Consider the following 23831-nt stretch of genomic DNA (forward strand, 5'->3'; position numbering starts at 1 on the left):
ACTTTTACATATCAAATTTGTCACGTAGCGCACACAAGGGGAGGATTATGGGGTTAAATTTATTATGATTTAAGAAATTTTGATAGAAAAAAATTCCTTTTCCATTTCTTGTGCGTCATTTTGTAAGAATTTTTCTTTTTTCTTGAGAGCTCTTTAAAGTTTAGCTGCGAATGAAAACATTGTCCTAAAAATAAAATAAAATAAAAAGTCACTTACTGTTGATAAAAATACAAGTTCAGTTAAATTTTCGGTATTCGAAATATTAAAAAAATTACACAACAGAAATCGACGAAAATGAACATGGAAGTGTAAAAACTTCATTGAATTATTTAATTTATTTATATTAAAATTATTTTGTAAAATTTTGTATTACTTTTGAAAGTTGAGTGCATCTTGTGTTTGTAGAACTTTTTAGTAAACAAGTAATTTTTATGCAAAAAGCAAAACCGAATTCAATTCTCATATACAAAAAATTAGGAGTACCGTTAATTTTTTCATGATTTAATGGTCGGAAGCACAGAAGAGAAACGACTGGCGCGCTGTTTTGGACTCGGCCAAAATCGCTTAGGCGGTTACAGCGCTAATAAAGAAGAAGAAGAAGAATGATCGGATCGGGCAAATCTTGCTTTGAAATAAGCGCACATCACTTTATATTATTTCACTATGTTTATAAGCTATGTGAAATAATTTTGGAAATTGCTGTTTAAAATCTGCCAAATTTCCAAAGAGTTTTAGAGTGTCAATATCATATCAATTAATGTCATTTTGTAGATGGTTGTTTGGCACTAAACGTTTCTACTAATAAATTAGCAATTTATTAGTGCAAATAACTCATACCTTTTGCATAATATTAATATAATGTATATTATAATAGTGCATAAATAGTGAAATTTCCACATTTAGAATAGTAATTAGAGAAAAGAGTTTAGAAGCATACAAAATAATTTTATTATGTACAGTGTAACTACATTGCACACAAAAGTCGATGCATCGAAAACAAAAACATCGATACATCGATATATCGATGTAAATCGGAAGGTCCAAAACATCGCTTTTATTCGATGCATCGAATATCAAACATCGATGCATCGATATTTTTTTCTGCATCCCTAATTTCGATTGGCAATCACCGTGTAATTGTTGTTGTGCACAGCACGGAGTGAGAGAATATTCGAACTCACACAGCCAGCACCACGCCAACCTTTCAGGATGGCAATCAGTGTTGCCGCGCCGTCCCAAGAAAATGTATCACCGACCAAGCCAAAAATGTATCCAAATGTATCCATTTTTCTTTTTTTACGTATCCATCTCATAATTTGTAAGAAAACCAAACATTTTCAAGAAAAAGACATAATTTAACCCATCCTAAGGACTTGGAATACGTGTATATATATTTTTATATTTCATAAAATCAAACATTTGTTATTTCAATTTAAAAATAATATTTTTTTATGCATAAGTATTTTGCAAAGTAAGTACAATAAATAGTAATTAATATGTTACATTTGTACCTGTACACTCTAAAAAGTGTGTGTAAAACTTCTACTGAAAAGTATCTATTTTTCAACAGGAATCTGTATAAATATACATATGTACGTATAAGATGTTCAGGATTTGATTTTGAAGTTGAGATCTTTAAAGTATACACATGAAATGTTTAAAGTTGCAAACATTTTTAAACTAAAAATACATTTCCTACAAATGGTAAACATTAGGGGCTTACATTTACTCAATTTTAAACATTCTATGTGTTATTTTGCTATCTGCGACAAATTTGGTATGTTAAAGTAAACAGGCAGTGTTTAATTTTATTACACGGTGTTCCAATTTGCACACATTAAAAGAGGAAAATAGTTACCTCTCTTAGGTTCGGTTTTTCAGTGCCAGTTTAAACTTAGATTAAGTAAACTGAGTTTAAATTGCAGTTTTGCTACACCAAACCAAAATGCTTTTCCCACATTTTCTTTTCATTAGCAACCTCTTACTTTCATTCTTATTTTAGTTTGGCCAGCCAATTAACAATAAATACGAAATAGCGTATTAAAGATGAAAAAATACGACTTCCACTTCGATAAATAATCGAAAAAACTAGTGAAGACACCGATTGGAATGAGTGGAACGTGAGTTTTCAAGTAGTTTTCAGCGAAAACTGGTTTTCATTTGACAGATTTTACATGGACGAAAACACATGTTTTAGGTCGAAAACCAGTTTTAGCAACGAAAACATGTTTTCGATGTCGGTCAGAACATGGTATTAGTTTAAACCAGCCAGATCGGGCGTTTAAACTTAGTGTAAACCACGGCCGTGCACTGAATAACTGGCCCTTAATATGCGCAAATAAACAAAAAAACAAAAAATTAAAGTGTATTTATAGTATTTTCAGTAAAATTCATAAAAATTTCCTTAAATAAATAAAATTTTGTTTTTTAAACAGTGTATTTAAACTACATTGAGATATAGTTACTTTATATATGTATATATTAAGATCTTGCTTAAAGCATCTTTTTTAGCTAACTAAACAATTGCGCCTTACACTGCTTTGGTCAGATCTCTTCATATGTTCATTGCTTCGTTCACAAAAAATAAAATGCTTTAATTTCACGCTTAAGTAGCGATTTTTAAAACATTTAAAAAACGTCATTAATGAAAATCGAGTTTTTAACGAAAAAAACTTTATAGAAAATATGAAATTTTGTCCTATTTAAAAAATAAGTATCCCGCAAAAATTCGTCTAAAAATGTATCCAATTGGATCTATTTAGATCCAAACGGCATCCCTGATGGCAATACGCTATTTTGCGAAAAAGTATTAGTAGCAAATATTAAAATATTACATTCCATTCCGCCAATCGGTATATTATAATGTTTAAATAGGCTAGAGCTCTACATGATGTACCCTTGTTAATCCAACAGCTCGCATTTATCTGCACCGTGGCGCAGTCGGGAAAGTACGCGAGTCGACCACGTTTGCCTCACAAACTAAACAGCAATACAGTTCACTAGCTGAACGATAAGGTGCATTGTAAGGGTTTACTTGTTATTTCTTCAAAATCTCAAGTAAGATTTTCTTAATGATGAAAAGTGAGTCGTAGGTGTCAAAATAGTCAATTGTACGTCACTATAAGATACATCCCAACGATTTTAAATGGCGATACAGGTGGCGCGTTTAATAAGGGAGAACACGAACCAATGTATAGGGACGAAGCAATAAGGCGGCTTAAGAACAACAAGGCCCCGGAGCCGAAGGTATACCGGCTGAGCAGTTCAAAGCCGGTGGCGATGAGTTGGTGGGGCGCATGTAGGAGCTTTTAACCAAAATTTGGTCTGATGAATACATGCCCCAAGACTGGAATCTCAATGTACTTTTCTCAATCCACAAGAAGGCAGATCCCGCCGTTTGCGCTAATTATCGCGAAGTAAGCCTTCTTAAGGCGCTGGCCCAATACAGGCTTGCTTTGCGTGCCTTGCTGACTTTAGTTTGCATTGGTTTAGTTTGAAAACTTGTTTGGCCGAATGGCGGCTTGAAACGCTGTCAAAGTAACCAGATGTCTGGTTGAAAAGTCAATGTCTGTTCCCGTAACATTAATTATTATTTTCCTAGAAAACTCTAGAAGATATATCAAAAACCTTTAGATTTATTTTTAAATTAAAGCGAATTAATGTTTGTATTTAAGAGAAATGGTAATAATGAAACATACATATGTATATCTACAGTTACAAAAAAAACTATAACTTAAGAAAGCGATTTACTTGATGAAAAGAGCTATAAGAAGTTTTTTCCTCTCGTGTAAAATTTGTAAGTGAGCTTTGCACTTTTTTACTATAATATAACGATTTGTTAAATTTGATTTGCTTCTTTTTTTAAATAAGTAAGCAAATTTTGGTTTGAATTTATGTATTTTGAACAGGAACATGCCTCTTGGTCAAAAGCCTACAAAACGCTTTCAAATAAAACATTTATCTATTTAAAACTTTGAGACGCTTAAAGCAATTGAAGAAAAGCTGCCATTTGGCCAGCCTTTATAAATTTTAGTATATTCCAAATAATTTTTGACACTTCTCGGAGCGAAGCAAGCAAAGCAAGCCTGCATTGGGCCAGTACCTTTAATATTGTTGATTTTTCCATTTTTCTTAATAAAATAATCGATGTACAAAGCTCAATAACAATATTAAAATAAAATGTTGTAAAGCCACAATAACATTGACGAATTTATTTTAGTTTTTTTATCAAACATTTTTAATTTTATATCATTTTTAAGAACCTGCTATTACAACACGCATTACCTATTTTAATTTTTCTTTCAAAAAGTTAGGTAAAACATATGTCCAAATATATTTAAAGCGCGTAAAATAATATAAATAAGCATTTATTGGAAAAAAATATATACGTTTTTTTTTTAATAAAACATTAGATCAACCAAATAGGTTGGACTACTATTGTAATTCACGCGACTACCGAGTGAGTAGAGTCCACGGGCCTAATGGCGGGTTAAAAGACTTCCCAGATAGGATAGAGTACCACGCATTGAAATACAAATATTCATACTAGGATCTACTAGTTCATCATACGCTTAACTGGTTTCTCCCCTCGGTCTTAGGTGAGACCTGTTTGGCCTAGACAGTTTTACTAATTTTAGTCTGAGAAATACGGGATTGGAATTAATATGTTAGAGTTTGGCCGAGCTTCTCTTCCGGTTTGTTGCGCGCGCCTTGATGTTGTCGCACACAGAAGAGGGGCCTACAGTTGTAGGCCAAAGAGCGATTGCTTTTTTTTATAAGAACCTGTTTTTCATGGTAGAAATACACTCGGAGGTTTACCATTTTGTGTCGAGGGGCGAACGCTATTAGAATGACCTTTTTCGTTTCTTTTGTTATTGATTTTAGTCGGACATTAGGCAAAACTAGTTTGTCAGAATATCGGTACATATGTACATGTTTGGACATGTAGTTCAGTTTATTTTGGCAACATGACCAACATTGTAGAAAACGTACACAGTTGATATAAGCTTATTTATGTGAGGATATACATACTTGTGTGCTCATAAACATACATACATATACTGTGTTTAAGCATAAATTTAAACGTATGAGCTTATGGAATATCAAGTACCAATTCATCTTAACAATTTTGTTAAAACGTTTAATTATGTTTGGATGGTCCTAAATTTGATTATGGGTTTTACCCCAAGCACTTTTGGTATGCAGTCGTGAGCATTAGTATGTGTCAAATGAAAATATTTTCCGTCAATCGAAACTATCATGAATCAAATGAAGTGGTTCATTTTTAAGTAAAAGGATTTGCAATAAATTGGGATTTAAAATGTAAACATATTCGGAGCAGGGCTCTAAACCTTCTTTACCTTCTGTTCTTAAATACTAGCAAAACTTATTCAACCTATAATGGATCAACAAATGTAAAGTTTTCCATCCGACAGTTTCTTTGCGCTTACATTTCACTTAAGTAAAGGCAAAACAGATATGTATTCGATAGAAAGCTGGGCTTATTGGTCAACAAATGCTACAAAGCCTGGTAAAAACTTAAGTGCAATACGTCCTTTCGTTGGCAAGCGAGCTGTAATTTTCTCTCTCGTCGATCAAAAGTCAGACTACATATGCATACAACACCAGGTTATCTGGTTAACAATTTTTTTCTGTAGTGTATTGTATTGTTGTAAGCTGAACAAAAAATATAACCAAGTGTGAACAACCTCATAGACTTTAAATACTTAGCATTGGAGTTATTTAAGGATCACGAATAGTGTCATCACTTACAATATGGGGCGCTTCCAGTTTGCCACATTAGAATTTATTGCAAAGTAATATTACGAGTTCTACCGATGACCTACGGGAGGGCTGAATCCCAACTCAACCAACCTTAATGTACAAGTACATACGTGGATTTGTACTAGAAAATTAAATTTTCAATTTTACTTTACTTCCCTCACCCGCACCAAAGGTTGACATTCTTTGAGCTCAACTGTAAACCTCGCATGACATGTGACACCGATTGCAATGCAGCATTCAGAGTGCATAAATTGCAATTTCATCCATATGTACATATGTACATATATACATAAGGGCATTCATCAAAACAGCGCACAACTCGCATGTACTCGTACATATGTACATATGCATAATAGGGCAGTCCTTAAAAAAATCAAATTAACGATTTTTTTCAGTATCACCCCTTCAATCGGTAATACCACGGTCACAGATATCACATATATTTTAATTTTTTGGTGCCGATTGGAGTCGGTTAAGACATTTTCATAAGGTAATCCGAACTTTAACCCCTATGCGACACGCCTCAACCGCCTCCAATCGGGGCTAAAATTTATATACGATACCTTCGACTATAGTAGCATCGATGCAGGGGTTGAGCCCTAGAAAATCGGATATACAAATTTGCTTCCTACATTTAAGGACCACCTTAATGCACATATGTAATATAAAATTGTTCTGGGATGTGTGCTGGAGTGAGCGACACTGAAGCTAACGATGTTTTCATAATCTGCTGAATTGACATTTAATTAGATTGAGTTGGCAATTTTGCAGCTACTGTCGCTCCTTGCTGGATACTATTGCGAGCATACGTTAGCGTATTTGTTGATTTTATGCTAGTTATTCGACCATGGCAGATGGATACTCAGAATATGTGGCTTGATAGCTGCATAGGAAGAATTTCATACATAATGGCGTAGAAGTCGTAACATAAACGAGAGTATTACGAGTAAAAGCTTGGGCAGTACTTAGCCATGAAATGCATCATGCAAAAGTAGTTAATAAATTTGAATATATCTTTGTATGCATGCGTGTATAATAGGGCGGGTAAAATTTTTTGCATCAAAGGCACATTACGCGATTATGGTTATTTGGGTAATTTCAAGCATTTTTGCCTAAGAAACCATAGGCCTAAAATGAATTTCGAGCCAGCGATTTTTTCTATCTAGCTTTTTTTCCTTAAAGTGGCTCACCTGTTGAAACAGCTGTATTTAAAACAAGCAAAATGTGTATCTGGAGGTTTTTGGGGTCGAGGAATCCATTTCTGGCATTATTTTTCTCTTTTGAGGGCCGCCAGAGGGCGCTTCCGTACTTTTTTTTGGATTTTAATGCCTTTTTTTTCCGAAAATCGACAACATTGTTGCGGAAATCCACGAAATTTGACTTTCTCATAATATAACTTCAATTACTAAATAGCCTAAAATCTTCAGCGTCCAAAATTTTTATTTTTTTAATTTTTTTTTTATTCTTTTCTTATTTTACATATTAAACACAGTATGAAAATGAAAAAGCACAGTATGAAAATGAAAAAGCATGCTGTCACACATGTTATTTGCCATACAATATGTCGATAAACAATATTACCAACATAATATTAAAAAAAAAATACGTTACACGTGTTTAAAAATTGAAACACTAGAAATTGTTTTTGTTTTTTTTCATTTACATTTCATATGTTTTTATCTATTAAGTTAAATTTTTGAATAAAAAAATAAATATATTAAAATAAAAAAAAAAATGTGTTTTGTAAAATTCAGAGAACAATGTTTTGCCCTAAATTGAATAAAATCGATATAAGTTGTGCTTCAATACACCTCCCTTCCCCCCAATTCTTAACGCTGAACATTTTAGGCTATTTAAAAATTGAAATTGCATTATGTGAAAGTCAAATTTGAATTTTCGCAACAATGTTGTCGATTTTCGGAAAAAAACCGTTAAAATCCAAAAAAGTACGGACGCGCCCTCTAGCGGCCTTAAAAAAAAATTAATGCCAGAAATGGATTCCTCGACCCCAAAAACCCCCAGATACACATTTTGGCTAGTTTTAAATACAGGTGTTTCAACAGGTGAGCCACTTTTTGAAAAAAAACTAGATAGAAAAAATCGCTGCCTCGAAATTCATTTTAGACCTATGGTGTCTTGGGCAAAAATGCTTGAAATGACCCAAATAATCATAATCGCGATGTGCCTCTGTTATTTTTTTTTTGGGCCCCTACAAATCGACCCGCCCTAGTGTATAAATATTACTATTCCCTACCGGAACAATTTGTCTGTAATAAGTCTTTGATAGGACAACACCTGTATGACATTGTCACCAGTATCATTGTCAGCTATATGTCGTTTAGGATTCACAGCAAGCGCGACGATGTCACTAAATCCTCTTAGTGACGATGTCACCGGTGACCATTTTCGCTACTGGGTTGGAATAGTTCAAAAACTCACACGCACTCAAAAATGTACTGTAGAATACGGTAAAATTTACACATTGTTGTTAAGAAATTCATAGTAACTTTAAGTAATATAACAGGTAAAGCTACCTGTAAAATGTGGAGTATTTACCCAGTCTGTTCTGGTAGGGTTCATACCCTGCATAAAAAATTAACAATTGATAAAAAATAACCTACTTGTAGTTAACTTTTTTGCGGAATTTCTATAAAGTATATAACTTGTAGTTAGCTACGAAAAGCTAACTTGAAACTTCTTGAAAAGTAATGCATGAGTAATGCTTGTGATTGTTTACTTTAAAAAAGTTTTATTTAAATATCATTAAACCAATTTTACTTTGAATGCACTTTCTTTCTGCACTTCGCAAATACTTTTCATGTAAGCAAATATGTAATGTAATAAAAATAAAGTAAATAATTAAAAAAGTAAAAAAAAAAAACAAAAAAAATAATATTTTTCTTATTGATATTTGATGTCCAAAAGTAGTAAGCTACAAGTTAGTTGACATCTAATGCAGAGGTAACCAACCTCGACTATTTTGCGGTCATCGCCATAGAAATATAGTTAGCTTTCCTCAAAGAAAGTATACAGATAGTAGTGACCTTTGTTCCTTCCTAATCAACCTCAAGTCCACTTATAATTATGTACATTTCCCGCAGGGTATATGTAAATACATACATACATGTAATACGCGGATACATATTTTTTTCAATGCCATCAGATCTGCACCGTTCGTTCGAGTGTTAAAAATGAGATGCCAAATTATAGGGCTTGACCTGTAGATGTGCTATAAGGTCTTATTTTTTGAAAAAGGTTGACACACTGTAAACAATTAAATTAAAATACATATTTAATAAGTGAAACGAGTTATTATAATATGGGTATCTAACTAAATGGTTTTAAATAGGGATGAAACGGTACGAGTAAATACAAGCACATTCTCGATACTTTATGTTCCATTCCAAGTAATTTTGTTATCTATACTTTTAAACCAGGTACTGAGTATGTATCGAACAAAATACTCGTATCGAAATTCCTCGACTTTTTCCTCCACTGTTATTCCTAATATGAATCACACTTTGGCCCAAAGTCGATTATCGCAAAGAATACACGATCCGACACTAAAGTCGATGTAATGCGGGCAGTACACTCGGAAGATCCTATTTATAACTACTTGGCTGCGGCGGGAGAGTTTAACTGCTGTCTCTCAAGAGTGCTGCTTAAAATGCCAAAATCTTAAATTTGTATGGGACATCCCTTCATTTCGTTACATGTACAAATAAAGACCTCCACGAAAATTTAAAAATAATTTTTGAGGGTCGCTGCCAGGTATTGAAAGTATTTAAATTCGACAAAGTTGACATTAGTGTTGGGAAGTATTGAGTACTTTTGAGGATCGAGTTCTTCGGTGTCGATACTTTTTAGGATCAGACATTTTTGAGAGTACCGACTACTTTATTTAAATAAACATACACATGTTGGTAACATTTTAATGATTAGTGTAGAAATGTCTCAAGCTGGCAACACTTTATTCAAATTCATATTATAAATCACAAATTATGCTAACTGTACTGGGTACAAGGTAAAAAGAACTCAGTACTTACAAGTTCCTATTCGACACCTAATACTCAGTACTTTGATTCGATCCTGAGTACATGTATCAAAGTGAGTATCGGAACAGGGTATTCTCGAGAACTGAGTACTTTCGAGTTCTTTTGTGAGTACTGAGTAGTTTAGAGCACTCAGTGGCGATACTTTTAAAAATCGGGTACAGTCGATGCTTTCGAGAACCGAGTTTTGAGTACTTTTGGTATTGAAACTGCTCAACACTGCAAAACATATTTTGTTACCATTGACTAAAGTTAAAAAAGGCTTTTGAGGTCAGGACTTATGATTATTACTATTATTATGGGCCATACGCACCGCGACCTCTGAAGTGATCTATTGTGCGTGACCCTCCGTCCTATGGGGAAAGGCTTTTAATGTAGTCTAGCACTTTCAAGGGCGTCAAGAGGTCAAGACTTCCTCACCCCTATTTAATAACAGATTGGCGCTTACACATATATTAGTGTTTGGCCGAGCTTTTCCTCCGATTTGTGGCGTGCGCCTTGATGCTGCCACAAAAAGGGCAAGGGCCTAAATTTTTACGCTGATTCCGAACGGCGATTTTATTTTAATGAGAAGCTGTTTTTCATGACAGAAATACACTCGTAGGTTTGCCATTGCCAGCCGAGGGGCGACTGCTATTAGAAGAATACTGTTTTTGTTTTTTTTTTTCGTTTTTAATGCTAAGTTAAACTGGGCTTGAGCCCACCCCTATATATATATATGATAATATAATTATTTGTAACCCAGTTTAATTTGGAACTCAGAAGAAAAAAATGCTGCATTTATTCCGAGAAAATTTAAACGAATGCCGGTGTTTGGAGGTTAATACGCAATAAATTTTTTCTATCGTAAAGAAATATGTAAAAATTTACAAATTTTAAAATTTTGAAGTTTTCGTGGATCTCTTTAATTTGTACGTAGAATGAAATGAAGGTGACTCCTATACAAAATTTAGATCTTGACTATTTTCGAACCACCCTAATTCATAGTCAAAATCGAGTCGACAGTAAAGCTAGCTCCAACTTTTTTACATAATTTTTAATAGAATATCTGTCAAAAAAGCTGCAACCTACCTTAAAGTCGACTATGAATATGACCGATTAACTTTAAAATGATGCGGCGAGTGCTTTTGGTCCAATCAGTACCTGTAGGGGCCTGCAAAGTTATACATGTGTACATATTTTGTATGATTTTTGAAATAAAACAAAGATTTGCAAATTTTTAATCATAAAATATCAGATTTTTGCAGATAATTCAAATATTAGCATATGGGCCAATATTGAGAGCTCGCGCCATCATTGCAGGTATATTTGATTGCTCGTAATTTCCGCTGAAATATTGTGCGAATGGCCCAGAAGCGAACACGCCCACGTCATCTCCACCATGAGTTTCAGAGTCCAAGGGCACTGTGGCGGGATATTCAAAACGTACGTTTTCTGTCTGTTCGGCGGTTATCTCGCTGCGGCCGGTTTGTTCATTATAGGTACTGCTGAAACCGGGTCCATTGGCGTAGGACAAAATGGTGAAAGGCAAACCATCAGCGCCTAGCGAATCGGACAAGCCAGTGATTGCTGAATCGCGATACTGTTGAAAGAAAGAAGGAAAGTATTTATTTCAAGTAGAAATAGTAACTTCGAAGCATATTACTCACCGGATAGCCGTTAATGGTCATGGTGTGCGAGTGATCTGACGTTACCACGATGAGCGTATCCTCTTCTGAGGTCATTTCGCGTGCACGCTCAATAGCGCGTGAGAACTCCACGGTATCCTCCAGTGATTTACGTGCACGGGTATCATGATGCGCCATGTCGATGCGTGCACCTTCCACAAAGAGGAAGTAGCCGTTTTTGTTCTTTTGCAATACCTTAATTGCGGCCTCCGTCATCTCGGTTAGCGATGGCTTCACTAGTTTGTAGTTGCTGCGTTCCAAATCGCCATTGTAGGGGCAATGCGAATTTGCGAATAATCCTAGCAAATACTCCGTTTTATCCAAATCCACCAAACTCAAGCCTTTCTTGCTCCAAACATATGCTGCCTGCTGGTTATTTGTCTCTTTATCCTTCAACCAATCCTGGATCAAATTTCGGCCATCCGTACGCTTGCCAGGCAGTCCTTCTTCATCGTTGACCGTAGTGTTAATAAAGTTGCGCCGACCGCCACCCATGACCACTTTCAAATTCTTACCCACATTCCACTCCACCAGCTGACGTGCGATATCTACATTGCTCTTAGCGCTACAGCCACTCTTCGAGAACACAGCGGCATCATTCTCCCAATCTCGATTGGCAGTATGCGCATACATGCCACCCGGTGAGGCGTGTGTCACACGCGCCGTTGTCACCAACCCAGTATCTTTTCCCGCATCTTGCGCCCACTTGGCAATACTATCCACAAAGTTATCCGGATTCTGGCCGGTGGTGCAATCATGACGCTTTACTTTGGCATTCACGCCTATTGTGCCGTAGTTGGCCTTCACGCCACCCAAATAGGCGGTGGCTGTGCAAGCTGAATCAGCCACTTGTCGGTCGACGCAGTATGTCTTCGACAAGCCAAAGTAGGGGAATTTTTCGAATGACACCTGATTAGCGCTGTCGCCCATTAGATTGCGTGTGGCTGTGACGGTGTGAATCGACATGCCATCGCCGAGGAAGAAGATGATGTTCTTAGCGTTACCATTTGCATTCAGTTTAGCTGATTGTTGGAGTTTTTCGCTGAGCGTATTCTGTGCCTTTGCAATCCAATAGCTAGCCTCACGTTCTGCTTCGTTCGTGAGATGTGACGCGGAGCCCAATCGCGTTGAGGCGCCAGTGCTGCGAGGATGTGCTGGAGGGACGAAAATAAATGCGTTTGTGAGATAAAGAAATTTGTATTAGTAAAAGCTCGGTAAAAATATAGTAGGTATTGTTTTATAAAGGGTAAAGTACAAGTGTTGCGAAATAATATTGCCATAATACTTGTTGATAAGGCGAAGTTTAAAGTATGTTACGGCAACGAGTAAACTAAATTTATTAGTGTATACACTCGTGCATGAAATATTGATGTCTATTTGTATATATCTCTCTCTAATTTTTTTTTTTAAATAAAAGTAACATATTACGTACTTGAATTTAGGGCTCTAAAACTAAGGACGGCATTTTTGGTAAATAAAATCTAAAAGGTTTATATATGTAGGTTGCCTTTAATTAGGTTTTTACCGACACGAGGCCACAGTGACATTGGCGAAAAACTGCGTAGCTTACGAGTTGGCAAGACTTGACTTCTGGCTCAGGTTGGATTTGTAAAAAGGGCTCCTTATACTTACACAAGTCTTGCTCTTGCTTTCGGGAAAGGCACTGCAAAGTGAATGTTCGGTTAACATAAAAAAATGACTGCCACAGCTGCATGAAGGATTCTACCAGGATATTACCCTTTCGCAAGCCTAGCATTGAAATACTTCATCATCAACCCTGATGATCGCTCTGAGATTGATATTAGCTGCCACCGTAAGTTCACTATTGGCTCGTTGTGTTTCATCGTCTGAGTAGTGGTTGCTGTCGAAAATCAGATAGTACCACTAAGCATAACTCCAACAATTTCCAAACTTGTTCTCAACTGGGGGCTACCATCACAACATAACCTTATCCTAACCATATTAAGGATCAAAATCAAAGGAAGCTAGAATGTCCTACAACAGGCGAAGTCCAGCTGTTAAGTATACGCTACAATCCTCACCTCGATCGCTTGCTGCCACAACGCCCATCAACAGACCTGTTAAGGCCAATGCGAAAAGGAATCGAATATTCATCATTAAAATGAAATTTTCTTGACTTCTGCGAGTATTCTGTGGATTGAGATCAACTCTTAAAATTGAACTAAATGGTAAAAATTGTTGAATAGCCAATAGAAGTATAGTAAAAACGCTTTATGTTAATCTTATCAAACACGTGAAATACACTTAATTATTAAATCAATATCAGCAATCATAAACTCAAAAAACGAGCATAAAATCGGGCGAGAATTTATTTATGATCCAATACATTCAATAAAAATTAAAGGGGTTATATTCGCTTTACGACTGCTGTCTTGGCTGTTGTTGGTTAGGCAGTATTACAAAAATTACACAGGTCCACAAAAAAAATCGATGAAAGGTTCCTTTGACCAAACCTAGTCTGTTATATGTTTTTGGGGTCGCTTATTTGCTCCATCATGTCTGGATTTTTTTCTAACCTCAAAAAGCATCTCGGATTTTACGTGACAGGTCGATTTCATCGATTTTTTTTTTTGTGGACCTGTGTTACTTTAAGCATTTGACCATTATTACTATGGTAAAATTTTCTGCTGAACCCGAATATAAAGTCAAAATTTGAGAAAGTAGATCAGTTTATGAGATATAACAAATTGTATTTTTTTTGAGATCTGAAAAAATGCACTCACTTAATGCAGTTTGTTTAATGAAATTGGTCAATCGCAAATTTGTTTTTACTTAGGTGAAGCTTATTAAATTTACCATCATCCATGTCAGCAACTAATTGCAATCCGATAAGCGTTTCCAGGAGCTTTTTATCGATTTACCGGCTATGTCGCGTAATTTTTAATAAAATTTCCCAAACAATTTTATTTTCGGTATGAACGTAAATGTGAAAAAATTGGTTTACCGCTTTATTTCTTAGACGTCAAAGTATGATTTTTTACAAATACAATAAGACCCTACTTATCCAAATTTAATAATAAATATAGAAATCATGATCTCTTAAATAAAAATACGCAAAAATAGTTTACATACAAATGTATGATTTCATAAATTATGTTAACTTTTAATAAATTTCAAGCTTTCGTGTTCTTTTCTCAGCATCTTCACATGCGTATTGCGTGCTCTGTCTTAAAAATGTTGCACTCTGATAATGTTGCCATATAAGAAGGTGAAATTTTTTTCGAGAAAAGAAAACGCCATTAATAAGCTTCACTAATGTGAGAAGAAATTTTCGATTGACCAACTATAACCAAAAAAATTGATATGAATGGGAACAATTTTTTCAGATCTCAAGTGTAGCTATACCTCAAAACTTGTTCTACTTTTTTGTGTTCTGGAGGGAGATTCTGTAACCAGTTAGCGACAATTTTCGGATCGCTATCGCACTTTTCGACACATGATATAAATGCATTTGCGTCGAAAAGTGCGATATCGATTCGAAAATTGTCGCTAACTGGTTACCGAATAATTCCCTCCGCCCCTGACTTCATATTTGGATTAAGTATATAATTTTACATAAGTATTGCTTTGAAGTGTTTATGATGAAATATTATAGAAACTACAACTATAGTAAAACGCTACTATGAATTTTTGGCTTTTGCACATATAATCAGGTTAATAATAATACATACATACTTTGCTTAAACTTTTGCCAAGTGTAAAACACAAATGAAGGGCCTCTTCTCTAGGACGGCAAATGGTTTTAATGACAGATTTTTCAAGGCGGAGATTTGCCATTGCCTGCCACAATCGGATTTCTTGTTGACTAGTGTTGTTATTCTATATATATAAATGTGAAGGTCTGTTTGTTTATTACCTTATAACTTTTGAACCACTGCACGGAATCGCAGGAAACTTTGCGCACTTATTTGTTTTTACCCCGGGAAGGTTATACTTAGGTATGGTTTTGTTTGCAAATATGGTGTAAATTTTGCCAGGGGCGTGGAATTTTTAATCAGCTATAACTTCGGAACCATAAGTCACATGAACTTGAAATTTGGTATGCATACATATCAATGGTAGGTTTATAATATAAGCGTGGAATTTTTTATCAGCCATAACTTCGGAACCACAAGTCATATGACTCCTTTAATTCCTTTTGATATTCCTTTCGAATTTAAAATACCTCAGTTTCCAGTTCTCTTAGCTTTTGCAATGACAATAAAACAGGAATGCTTTAAAGTAAAACCCGAAACTTTATTGAAAATAAAATGTATGATAATTGTATTGGATAATGCGTTTATGTTAATAGATACTTTGAAGTACTAAAAAAATGCTGTGAAATTATATTAGAGTTATTATTCGTAGGAAATTAGATAGTATTTCTTCTATTATATAATTTATTGGAGATATTTTAACCTAACCTATAGAAACACCTGCAGTGCCAAAAAATTATTATTACATTTCATTCCATATCACCCAAGCTGCTATCACGGCTATAGTAAAATTAGAGCAGAAAGAGAGTATAATATCTTTACATAAAGTATTTTTCATATTTGTATAATAACGTGGGGTGAAACCCGCAGGTAAAAGATAGTTGCTTATATAGGCAGCTCTTTTGGCAAAAGCTTGAATTTTTGCAAAGTATGTAGACATTTTCTATCCACCTGGACCTATAAAACCGTTTGAACGCACAGCATGTATTGAGCTGAAGGAGACATGTATGGTCGATAAAGATAAATAAATCGCCGAATCATAAACCATACTACAAAAAGTGCGTTTTATAATTATAGTTATAGCAATCGCACTCTCGGCCATCGAAACCACCGTTAGAAACTGGGTGTATATAATACACACATATTTCGCTCAGCAATGACTGGGAAGCTTCGAAGGACCGCATGTGGGCACAACTTTGCATAGATTTGGTATGAGGCTTTTGGCAGCATTGTGTTCAGAGACCCAACAGACTGCTTTGATGTATTGTTTATCGTATAGCCATCAAAACCGTATTAAGCACCTTTTAAATTCACTGTCGTACTCTTTATTAACCGTCTGAAGACGTAGAAATTTATTCATACATACATATGTACATTTAGTCGGGGCATAATGAACACTATGACCTAAAATACCGTATGTGGGCTTCTATAATAAAAGCTAAAAAGAATCTTGGTACAAGTATTCATAATTGTTTGGCGTCTGCTGTGGGGAAATTTAAATGTTTTAGATTAGAGACGAGCGAGAGACGTTCACGACTGTTATAATCCGAAATAGGCATTTCTACGTGACGAGTTGCTCGTTCACGACTGTTACGATTCGAGCCCAGGCCTGACGTCTTATGGTTCTGAAGGTTTCCTTACTTTATTAACCGACTTCAAAAAAAGGAGGAGGTTATGTGTTCGTCGGTTTTTTTTTTATAACTTTGGGCCACGTTACCGATTTCGATAATTCATCGGAAAGGTGGTACCTCAAGGGTGGTCCCATACTAATTTTGTTTAGATCCGATAGTTGGATCGTGAAGGAATTAACGATAATCTTAAATCTTTATATGAGAATAGAAGTCGGTTTTGGTTTTTCTTAAAAATGACTTTTTTTATTTTGAACTTTTTAGTTTACCTTTGCTGAAATTTAGTAATTGCGCTCCCTAATATCTGCGAATAAATTAAGAAAGTTTGACCCACCTTTATATAAAGACCCCTGAACTATCTAAGGAATCAATTTACATTCGAAATTGCATTGCACTCGCCATCGGAACTATGCCGAAAGTTTCAAGTCTCTAGCTTGTCCGGAAGTTAGTTTAAAATCGATTGGGAATTTCCGCGGGATGGGCAAATCAAATAAATGCTAGTAAAAAAGCTTGTAAAAATATTTTTCTCCTCATGTGACTTTAGCTATAGGTATACGCTATGCAAAAAAAATCTGTAGCAATAACCATTGTACATACAGTAGTAATTTAAATGTAGCATTATTGCATGCACTTTAGGGCACTTTTCGGCATCACACGTACGATTCTCCCGCAGCGAATTTGCCACTAAAAACGGCGTTCATGCGGAAATATTGCACACATCCTCTGCTGCGTAATGCTTCTGACCTGCTTCTGCCATTTTCCGGCAGTCCTTTTTAAAATGGTGCTTAAAATGTATGTATGGAAATGGCATACGTATGTATGTAAATGGCATACGTACATATGTATGTATGCAGTACTTATGTGTATCGCAGCTGTCAAAAAGAAGAAAAGTTCAAAGTAACACGCGGCTAGTAAAAAGAGTCATTTATATATTTGCAGGTAAGTATGTATCTATGTATGTACACACCTTACTATTTACAAGCGAAAAAATGAAGATATTATATTTACCTACCTACATGCAGTGAGCATTTTTCTAAATTTTTATTTGAGTTACCAGGCGAAATTGGAGATTTCGCTTCTACTGAAATTTATGTTTTTTTTCGAGGATTAAGACACTAATCAAAGCTCTCAAAAGCTTACAGCCCAGGAATAGAGCATATATCTATTCATACTTATATCATACCGTCACCAGAAATGCAAAAAGACGTAACTAATAAAAAATTCAAAATTCACTTTTTGATTGATATGCCCATCATATTTCATAGAATTCAACTCCCCAATTTCAGTTATGATGTCGTTTGGTCTTTTTGCATTGTGACGATATACATGTGATCATAATCAGCTAAATACCAGTGGCGGGCATACATAAATAAGATTGCATCTAGAGTACTGGCTTGGATACTAAATAAATACCAATTTTTTCTTCTTCTTGGGCTTTGTAACCGTTTAAGCGATTTTGGCTGAGCTCATCAAAGCACGCCAGTCGGTTCTCTTCTGTGCCAACTGACGCCAATTTGAAAATTCAAGCCCTTCTCCAATGGGTTTTTCGATCGCAGTGGGGGCCTCCCTGTTCCTCTGCTATCAACAGCGGGTTCCGAGCTGAATGTTTTCGGAGTCCATTCGAACGACTCGGCCGAGCCAGCGAACCTGCTGTATTTTAATTCGCTGCACTATGCCCATGTCGTTGTAAAGCTCATACAACTAATCATTTAATCGTCTGCGGTACTCGCTATCGCCAACGAATAAAGGTCCGCAAATCTTCCTCTCGAATACTCGAAGAGCCGCCTCATCGGATGTTGTAATTTTCCATGCTTCTGCGGCATACACCAGCACACTCAGGCATGATGAGTGACTTATAGAGTGTAGTTTTCGTATGTCGAGAGAGAACTTTACTCCTTAATTGCCTGCTTAGTCCAAAGTAGCACTTGTTGGCAATAGTGATGCTGCGCTGAATTTCGATGCTGACATTATGACGAATAAATGAAATTCTCCACATTATTATAATTATAAGTGTCAACAGTGATGTTTTTTTCTGGGATGACACCCATGAAGAGGGAACTCTCATGGTATTACTATACCGGCAGAGTAGTATGCGCGATTTGTAGCCTCAAGGTACACCTGCGTATTTAAACCTCTCCACTAACCACTCTACCCGCGGCACTGCCATTTAAGGTATTACCTCACGGGGCTGGTTGGCTAACAGGCTCGCTACCTTATTTAACCGGTTCTAGCTTCGTCAGATCGTCTTAGATCTTTTAGAATTCTGGAGATATGTCGCACATTTTATGCCAGTTCTTTGCTGATTTTAACATGTAGTCGACAATGTTGATACCCTGCAGTATATTTCGGATTTCAGGGGCATAGCGAGGACAAAAGAATACTATGTGTTGCGCGTTTTCAGTAAGGCCTCTGCAAGTCAGACAGTGCGTGAAATCTCCATGCCCAAATATTTTTTGATACTCTCGGTAGGGGCCATGTCCGGAAAGAAACTCTGTTAAATAGTAGTTTGAATTTCCGTGGGCTCCTTCCAGCCAGTTTTTAATGCATGCAATAAGCTTATGAGTCCACCTACCCTTTTCCGATTCATCCCAACGCTTTTGCCAGATCTCCATAGAGCGGCATCTTTCCTGCTCTGTACTTCTTTTCGGTTTAAGCTGGTATTTCCCACAGATACGCGCTTATACACTCTTTGCATCTCGTTTGCCAGGATATCTACGGGAATCAGTCCGGCAATCACGAAGGGTGCTTTGTCAGATATTGTCCTTAGTGCGCTTAGGCGATACACAGATGTGAGTATTTTCGCAGATTGGAGCACAGTAGAGTAAGACTGAGCTGACCACTCTATTAAGCAATACCCTTCTACTATGTTTGGGACCGCCGATATTTGGCATCATTCTAGATAAGCATGCTGTGAATTCGATGCTTTCTTTGCTGCATACTCCAGGTGGGCCTTAAAGTTTAAATGGCCATCAATCATTACCCCCAAATATTTTATTGCGGTCTTTTATATTATAGTTTTTAACCAACACTGAATCTTATTATGTCTACGGCCTTTCTGCAACTTATCAATACTGCCTCTGTTTTGTTATCAGCGAGTTCTAGATATCTCGATGATAGCCATGCCTTCAATCTTTTTATAGCTTCGCTGGCTTTCCTTTCAATATCCTGTATTTTGCCCGAATCCTATTATTTTTGCCCGAGGAGGCATATCGATGCATATAACCTCGTAGCGCATTAAGTTCCACAGGAGAGGCCTGAGAACGGATCCTTGGGGTACCCCCCGAGGAAACAGTGACGTTGGTGCTATGGCACGAATGCGCTGACTGTTTGTTTGATGACAGGAGATAGTACGTCTTGTCCTCGAAGACAACCAGACCCAATCGCTTTGCTTCCTTATCCAACCTAGAAAAGGTAGAAAAGACTTCGCGGTTCTTGTCGATGTCGCAATGATGTTCGATGTCATCGGCGTACGACAGCAATTGTACGCTCTTGTACAAAATTCTTCCTGAGCGGTTCAGTTCTGTAGCTCTTATTATCTTCTCCAATATCAGATTAAAGAAATCGCATGAAAGGCAGTCCCCCTGTCTGAAACCCCGTTTGGTAGCAAACGCCTCGGAGAGGTTTTTCCCAATCCTGACGGAGCTGGTTGTATTGCTCAACGTCATTTTACATAGCCATATCAGTTTCAGGGGATGCAAAATTCAGACATCGCGGCATATAGGCAACTCCTTTTCGTGCTGTCGAAAGCGGCTTTGAAGTGGACAAATACCAATTTACTTACATACATATATAAACTAATATCTGCAACCGTGAACGAAAAAATTACACAATATCTATGACTGCTTAGTACAATTGTAACGGCTTCGTATATTTCCGCGACCGCGTAGGACAATAGGAGCAGGGATCGGAAACTCGGCCTTTCCGACCTCGCCCAACAGTTCGTCTATAGCGTGGAGCGGAAACTAGGACTTTCCGCCTGCCTCACTTACAAAGTAACGACTACGGGAACATGGATCGGAAGCTCGGCCTTTCCGACCATGATCAACGGCCTGTAAACAGGGCGGAGCGGAAACTAGGTCTTTCCGCCCGCCGCACACAAAAGTAGACTGGAGACAAGGCCTCGCCAGCTACCCAAATTGCTATTGAATATCATTGTTATCTTTACAAGTTAATATTTATAATTATTTCACTTTGTATTGTATCACACATACTTAAATATTCTAAATCTTTTTATCTCAACTGTCTGTAAGAAAACATTTTTCTGTAGACTAAATAAATAAATAAATAAATAAATAAGCTCTGCTACATACGCTTCCCGGGCTGGGCCCGGTAATTAGAGAGCAAGAAAAATCATTCTCTCATATATGCAAAAATTTGCTAAAAGTGCTCAGAGAGTGAGCAACGCAAAACCCACATTTCGTGCAAAAAATCGTCAAATCAGCGGATTCAAGTTTGTTCTTGGTACTTAAAATGTTAGACATTTTTGCGGACTTTTATTCAACGGCGAAATCAATATTGGTTAATTAAAGTTGATTTTATCAGCAGAAGGAACGAAAATACATCAATTATAAATTACACACCAACCTAATTTTTCCAACATCATAAAATGTATCCACGCAACACTGATACCGGACAAAAGTCCGGCCTATTCGGTTCACGGGGAAGAAGACATTTACAATCCAAAAGTGAAACGTATTTGCTCTCTATATTATCCATGTTTCTAGCGTGAGGAACGCCTTCTGGGCTATCTTGGTCAGCCGCGGGATCCCGCGTGCTAGTGTGGAACAAAGAGTAGACATCTCTTACTAGGTGAAAAACACTGGTATTTAGAAATTGCTAAAGACATATTTAAGTAAATAGCATTTTAAAAATATTAAAAACTGAAGTACTTATGTATTTTAGAGTGCTTATTACTTAAGTTATAAGATATTTAGTAGATTGACAATATAATAAAGTATGTACTTCGTGCTGTTCGATATTTTTTGAAACTTTGTAAAATTTTCTTGGATTTGTTGGGGGCTTTTTGAAATTTTCTTTATTATATATTTCGGGATCTTTCAGGACCATTACGGCACTTCTCGGGATTAATTTTGTATACCGTATTTAATAAAACCAAATATACTAAGTAATATTTTATTCAGTATCCCGCGAAACCTGAAATACTAAACATTTGTGTAAAGATTATTCTTTGATTAATTAATTAATCAGGTTTCGATTATTCAGCTGGTTCGAATAAACGCATATCTACCTGCCAGTTTCACGAAAACAATTTAAGTGAAACAATTTTTTTATGTACGCTCAATTCCATAAAAAAAATCGTTTCACTTAAATTATCTTCGTAACTACTAAAGTATGTAAATCTTATTATAACTCGGTATTTATTGACATTCAAAATATTTAAGGACATAAGTAGTACATACTTGTAATTTACTACATCATAAATATCTAAATACTTTTGTTCTTAGTGCTTAGTAAATACAATTTTGCCCCTCATTGCTGCATACATATGTATATACATATGTATGTATGTGTGTACATATATGGACGATACGCACGATATTTGTTTAAATATATTATATTGCAGAGAAATTAACCCAAATTCTATTTGCATGTCGTTATCCATCATCAAAATTGAATGTAAGAAAAAGCAAGCAATCACAAAATTCACGAGAAAATGTAAACATCATCAAATTCATTTGGCAGTCACATTTAACACTAACATACATACATGCATACAGTGACTTAGACAACTGTTCACATGATAACTTTTTTATATTCACAACTCTTTTCAACTTGGAAGTTTTTTAAAATTTTTTTTATGAAAATATTGTTTATGCTATAACCAAAATCGTATTAATCAAAGTTTTAAGCTTAATACAAAAGTTAAAAAATCCCAAAAATGTCGAACCATTTAATCGGAATTTTTAGAACATTCCGGATAAGGCTATAAATAAAGTCCACAAAATTATAGTATAATAAAGTGCAAGCTTTAGACGATTTAATATTCGCGTTGATTTTTAATATTTTTTTGCGGACGGTGTTTTGCAATTTTATCCATAACATAAAGAGTTTGTTAAAGAATAAATGCCCAAAAAGTTATCATCTTTTTTTTATTAAAAAAAAATGTTAAAAGTCAACGCGAATTCTTAGCTGCTTCCAATATACACTACTAAAATTTCATGAGTTGCAAAACTGCAAAATTCTTCGAATTTTGCATAAGGTTTGAAACTTTGAGTTTTATGAACAAAGATTTTCACAAAAATTATTACAATTAAAAAACATTGTGAATATTAAAAAAATAACCCTGTGAAGGCTTGTTTGAACCACTGTATGTTCGTATGCATTCGCAATATTTGCTATGTAGTATGTATGTATGTATATTAGACTGCATCACTCCCCATAAAAAAAAATCTATTATATTTTAAGATGCGCACCAAAATATTTCGTAAAAATATTAAGATTTACGTGAACTGATCCAATTTATAAATACCTCCAAAAATGGAGTTTTTTATGGATAAAAATAGTTTCTTAAAGATTTTTTTGAAAAAAATCCCATCAAATTATAAAACGGTTTAGGCTTACAAAATTTGCATAAAAGTATTAAAAAAAAATATAAAACATTTTCAACAGAATCGTAAAAATGAGATTTTTGATACTGTTTATTAACTTTTTTCAAAGATTGGCATAAGAAATATTTGAATAACTGAACCTAAACTATTCCGATTTCGACTTGGAAAGCCACTTTCTCACCCTCTTTATTCCTTTGCTAATAAACTCATTGAAAGGATGCAAGAGAAAGGTAGGATGAACGAGTGTAATTTCAAGTTGAGTTAAAATATGTTGGGATTTGAAAAAAAGGGACGTGAATGACTTCGATTTGCACAGAAATAAAAAGAGTGGGAAAATACCTTTCCACTGATACCACACAAGTCTAAATCAGTTTACGTAAATCAGTCTTTGAAAAAAGTTAAAAAGCAGCATCAA

At 35.6% G+C, this 23831-nt stretch overlaps 1 protein-coding gene across 1 annotated transcript; it reads right to left on the reverse strand.

Moving 5' to 3' along the window:
* Nucleotides 1-11044: 11044 nt before the first annotated feature.
* Nucleotides 11045-13727, reverse strand: LOC118742440 (membrane-bound alkaline phosphatase). Its single transcript, XM_036474513.1, has 3 exons — nucleotides 13546-13727; nucleotides 11486-12657; nucleotides 11045-11418 (listed from the first exon to the last, which is right to left on the reverse strand). Exons 1-3 carry the CDS (start codon nucleotides 13619-13621, stop codon nucleotides 11089-11091), a joined length of 1578 nt encoding a protein of 525 aa, XP_036330406.1. The 5' UTR covers nucleotides 13622-13727; the 3' UTR covers nucleotides 11045-11088.
* Between the last annotated feature and the right edge of the window lie 10104 nt (nucleotides 13728-23831).

The sequence above is a fragment of the Rhagoletis pomonella genome, unplaced genomic scaffold, assembly GCF_013731165.1.
Source record: "Rhagoletis pomonella isolate Grant_MI unplaced genomic scaffold, Rhpom_1.0 Rhpom_scaffold_00007, whole genome shotgun sequence".
Taxonomy (NCBI): Eukaryota; Metazoa; Arthropoda; class Insecta; order Diptera; family Tephritidae; genus Rhagoletis; species Rhagoletis pomonella.